General features: G+C 37.1%; 1 protein-coding gene across 1 annotated transcript in view; it reads right to left on the bottom strand.

Annotated features, from left to right (window-relative positions):
* Positions 1-3,021, bottom strand: part of NETO1 (neuropilin and tolloid like 1) — a 72,112-nt gene extending 69,091 nt beyond the window's left edge. The window contains exon 1 of the mRNA XM_019475013.1: positions 2,955-3,021. Coding sequence (XP_019330558.1) covers positions 2,955-3,021 — 67 coding nt within the window. The remainder of the gene's footprint in view (positions 1-2,954) is intronic.
* Between the last annotated feature and the right edge of the window lie 2,567 nt (positions 3,022-5,588).

Genomic DNA, 5,588 nt, shown 5'->3' with positions numbered 1-5,588 from the left:
CCCGGCGCCGGGCGCGGGGGGGGGGTGCGCCCCGGGGGAGCCGGGCTGCCCGCCGGCGTCGGGTCCCCCAGCCCGGGGCCTGCCGGCTAGCTGGTGGATAGTAATAACGTAGTCGGGCGACCTGTTGTCTTTAGGGCAGCTTTTGAATGAGGCGGGTACCTCTACTCCCTTTGGGACAGCGCTGAACAGCACAGCTGCTATTCCAGAAGGTGAATGATGAGGAAGCCTCGATTTTTTTTCAGTAAATCGCCGTGTTTTAACAAAGAACCTCAGGGCTTTTTTCAGCCTGTGGTTTGTCTGCTCTGTACTCTGAAATAAGGAATATATCTGCCATCGATGCTTACAAATGCAGACAGTCAGCAATAGCAGCATGCACATTAGGATAAGTCTGAGGTGGTCTTGGCTAGCAGAATTCATCCATTCAACCAGCCAGCCAGCCACCACCCCAGCCAGCCTGACTTTGAGCATTTAAAAATCCTGCTGGGTGAGAAGGGCACAGGATTCAGTTACAGTGCTCTGCAGTAAGCTCCTTATAATAAGGAATATAGAAGATATAAGACCGCATGAAAGGATTCACCTATGTTTTGTGTAATCTGTCTTGCTATTAGCAACATCAAGTCTGCAGCTGTTAATCTTAATAAACTGTCCTACTCTGCTTTCTAACCCTCTCAGCACTTTCTCTGACCTTCTCTATTCTCTCCTGCCTCAAGTTAAAGAACTTTATTTGTGCAGTAATTGAAAGTCACCTGATTTATCCATAGGATAAACTTCTATAATACAGATGTGCAGTCTGCCTTAGTCAAGCAACAGTAGAGTAACTGAAAAAGGATAGTGTTGGAAACAGTCATAGGAGTGTTTATAGACAGTCAGATGTTTCTTCTGCAGGATGATGCAGACATCCATATGGCTAAGTTTCAAGTTATAGTTACTTAAAAAAAAAGGTTATAGAACAAGTAGGCACAAAACAGCTGATTTTGCTGTTCTGGGAAAATGTGCTGTGTCACATCATATAACAGCAAGTTTCAACATTTTTCCTTTTTTGAAATATGGTGTTTTCATCTTTAAAGATCTTAGATCTCTTTTGATTGGCACTCTCAATTTTAAGGACACCATTGCAACAACATTGACAAATAGCATGTGGTACATACTAGGTATGTTTAAAATACTCCAAAAGGTAATCAGCCACCATCACTATGGAGTGAGACATCCACAAAATAGCTGAGGAATGGTCATTGCATGTTCTGCTAATGAGACCTTAAGGGGATATCTCAGGATCTACATAGGCGGACGCTAAAAGCTTGTTCAAATGTGCTTATAAGCAAGCACACAGGGTTTGTAAGTTAGAGACTGGTCAAAATCACTTTCTACTTCAGTAGATCGCTCTCCTGTAGAGAGTTTGAAATTTTGAACTTCATACTACTACTAAAGTCTTCACCATGACCTTTTCTTGCTTTATGTCTCATTTTGTTGCAAAACCTGTTTATGTGAGTTTTGGTAAACACTCTTTGTAAAAAGGTAGTAGCTCACCAGCCAGCATGCACCTTTCCCTACCCTGTTTTTTTATGGGTAAATATTTATATACTTAGTGTGTAGGTTTTGCATCCTTAATTAGCCAATAACCATACCCTTACATTTCTGCTAGGCAGTAAACTAGAAAAAGGAGAAAGAGATTCACGTTTAATAAGACGTGAAATGTTAAAAAAAAAAAATGGGAAAGAATAGTGGACATAAACAATTGTCTCAAATGACATCTTAGTATTATTTGGAATCCTTTGGATTTTACTCAGTAAGAGTCTTATTGATTTTTAAATGGGTTTAAGTTTTTTTGAAGTTTGAAGTTTTGCATTTTCCTTAGAGTAAGAACATTGCCTTATTTTATTACATGGAATGACAGCTACACTTTTAGATTAGAAATGTACTTTTATTAGTTCTTTATTGGATGTCGGCTGAAATCTTATTTTTAAAAATAAGCAAGACAACCAAACACAATTATGCTTCTTGATTCAGTACATACAATGTTATTCTTTGTAGCTTTAAACCATACATTACATGGTAATCTCTTCATATAGCACATTCTGTCAGCCTCTCTCTTTCACTTTCACAGCTGAATTTTTCTATTGATTTTTATGGGAGTTTGTTTGAACCCAGAATATTTTATTCAGCAAGGTATGAAGCTCTTCCTTCCTGTGGTCTAACATCTTTAGGGTAACCTAAGGCACTGATCAGCCCGAGGATGGTTAGCATGGCAGAAAGGAGATCAACCATTTGGAGAGCAATTTAAGCGCTATGGAACATTTTCAAATTGAGATTACCAAATGAAAAAAGACAAACAAGTACAAAAATGTTTCTAACAGTTTTGTCCGAAACAGTAGTGTACAGTTTCCTATTGAGAGCTAAGCGAAGGACTGGACTCTTTAACGGACAGAAGAAAAGCTTTTGCCTCCGAACTGTGTTATGCTGGTGTTTCAATCACAAGAAAAGAGAAGAAATTTCTGCTTTGCTTTCCCCCTTCTGTGGTTAATCTATGTGTTTATATGACAAATAGCAGAAGTAAGTCCTGGGCAACTGACTGTAGGTGCCCCTGCCTGAGCAGGGGTGTTGGACCAGACGACCTCCAGAGGTCCCTTTCCACCTCAACCATTCTGTCATTCTGTGATTCTGTAAGCAAAGGGGGACAATGGAACATAAAGGAGGGGAACAGTTCCATTTTATGGTGAGAAAAAGAAACTCCTTAATATTCAGGATTGAATTAGCTTGCTTTCATTTGTAACATGATAGAATTAGACAATATATCTGGATTATTTTCTCCTTGAACCAGAAATATATTGTCTAATTGTATCATATGTTACAAATGAAAGCAAGCTAATATTCAGTCTCAGTTAAAATGGAAAATTATTCAGCCTCAGTTAAAAATTTCCCAACATGGAGGCATCCTAGGTAAATTGCCCCTATACCTTTCTCCATTAAAATCTTTCTTGTGAAAACAGAATCTGTCCAGCATTTATACCTTTTCTTGGCCATTTCGGACAGTCTTGTCCTATCCCTGCTCTGCCATTGACTACTGTTCTAACTATGCCCCTTAATAACTAAATGAATTAATTCCTCTTTGTGTAGATAAAAGACTCAAAGGATTCAAAGAAGCCATGAGTTACTCCCACATTCCTACTGAAAGACTCCTTGAACTGCAAGAAACAGCGAAGTTATGAAATGGAGGAGACACTGGCTTCCTGATTTATGGAGAGCAATCTACCCATCTGAGGGTGGGAAAGAAGAAATAAGAGAGTGATATTTCACTTCTCTACACTTTCTTTAAAAACAGTGTGGATTCTGTGCTGACATATGTAATCGCAGATGCATTTTTTGTCACAATCTCTTTGTGAATGGTTTTTGTTGCTAGAATGTAGCAAATCCAAACTACAGGCTAAGAATAATACAGCTATACGCAGTGTGACATTTGGAAAAGCTGAAACGAATCCCCAAGCCAATCAGCACATCTACGTTCAGGTTTTAGTTCAGACTGTGTGGTTTTGAAGTGAATCTCCCAATTGCCCCCACTTACTGCATTTTGGATTGCAAATTGGAGCCGTCTTTGAGCGTGTGAGCTGTTTTACTTACTTATGGATGAAACTAAGCTGAGAGACGTGTTCCAGGAGCAGAGTCTGTTTTCCAACTTCTAAAGGGCGTGCAGTCCACAGGAACAGAGTAAAACTAATGCTAAATAAATACCCCTTAAAACAGATACAGAAAAGGCGTGGAGATCTCAGTACCAACCATTTTCCCTTTCGGATAAGCTCCTTTTGCACTGAGTTACTTATTAATGTGGACTTATCCAATATTTCTTTCAACTGGGATAGAAGCTGAAACAAGAAAAACTGAAATATACTCCATTATTTTTGTGATGAAACACCTACCGAGAGGCATAATATATATCTCTGTTTGATATCAGGATAACGGCACCTTTTGGTCCCTTAAAATAAAATCTATTCTCTCATTATCCATTTTCTGGTCATTTGCAGACCTTTTTCCTGTAAATGCAGGAGGACTCTGGGTCTGCACCCTTCCAAGAAAGGCTTTTCTGAACACAACAAGGTTAGAACACCTCTTCTCACAAACTTTTCTTGGAAATTGAGGTGTGTTTCCCTTCTACCAGCCAGTCTGGGTGATAATACTCAAATATGAGGAGAAAGCAGTTTAAACAAAGAAAGAAGAAAAATCTCATAGTTTTTATCTGCAGAGTTACTCATAATTAGCCTAGGATTTAATAAGTGCGATTTGGATTTACATGATACCCCACAATTTCAATGAGATAATAGACTTGTCTTCTACAGGATGTTTACTTTTTTTTTTTCTTTTTTTTTTTTCCTTCACCTTTGATTAGTCTCACTCTGAAATGGAATGAATTAAAAAATATTTGTTGTGCGATACAGGAATTGGTAAGGTTGCCTACTATACTCAGTTTTCTTTGCTTTATCTAGAACAGAGGTCTCAAAATGGGGGGAGATTGTGCACTCATGGGGTGCACAATACAACCCATTGGGTTGCAGGAAGAAATTTTTTTGCACCATTAAATAAACAAAATTAAAATATTTTTTAAATAGTGTTTATTTCATCTTTATTGCATCCTTTTAAATTTCTATTTTTGTATATATTTTATAATGTACAAAATACAGCAGCACATGTATATAATTTATAAATTATAAATTAATAAATATACATTTATTGGGGATGCATGGTCAAAAATCTTTTACTGGTAGAGGTTCGCGATGAAAAAAGTTTGGAGACCACTGACCTAGAAAACCACTGCCAACTATCCTCTCTGGAGCAAAGGATACTTGCAAAAGTGCTAGCCAGGATTCCAATTTTCAGGCTGAGATATATTTGGCAATTAAATTAAGGGTTTCAAGAACCTTTGATTTTACCATTTCAAGAAAAAGGGTCATTCTTAATGGAATTTCTTAGTACAGAATACAGATCCTTTTTTTGTAATTCACATGTTGGTGACTTGGTTTATGAATTAAACATAGACATATTGCTATCTGAAAAAGCTCAAGAAATTCCATGTTTATTATTGGTAAAATCTGGAAGAAAGCTGTTAAACAGGAATATTTGAAAATATTTTCTCCTTCCCTACTCATCCAGTAGGAATTTTGTGATTACTACTCTCTGGCCAAATTAACTAATGTCAAAAAAAAAAAAAAGAATGAACAAGAAAAATTATAAATAATCAGTTTTCAAAGAAACAACTGTAAGAGTACATGAATCTCATGGTAAACCTTTCTCAAGATTATATTCTGAATCATCAATCACAGGCTAAGAATTTGAAGACAACTGTGGAAGATAAACCATGGGAATATGCTTAATTGAAAATTGAAAACTGAAATGGCAGAAGCTAAAATTAATTTTAAAATAGATAACTTACTCCTTACAAAACTTCTATAACTTGCCACACAATGAAAACTTATTTAAAAATTGCTACTTGCTTTTTTTCTGAAGAATAACTTCCAGCTAGTTTCCACACAATAGGCATGTTGTGTAAAAGTCAAAATTTCTTTTACATAGATTAGTCTAATCCAAATCACTAATACTAC

The sequence above is a fragment of the Aptenodytes forsteri genome, unplaced genomic scaffold, assembly GCF_000699145.1.
Source record: "Aptenodytes forsteri isolate BGI_AS27 unplaced genomic scaffold, ASM69914v1 Scaffold45, whole genome shotgun sequence".
Classification (NCBI taxonomy): domain Eukaryota; kingdom Metazoa; phylum Chordata; class Aves; order Sphenisciformes; family Spheniscidae; genus Aptenodytes; species Aptenodytes forsteri.
The sequence above is the reverse complement of the archived record's forward strand: the minus strand, read 5'-3'. Positions and strand labels throughout refer to the sequence as shown.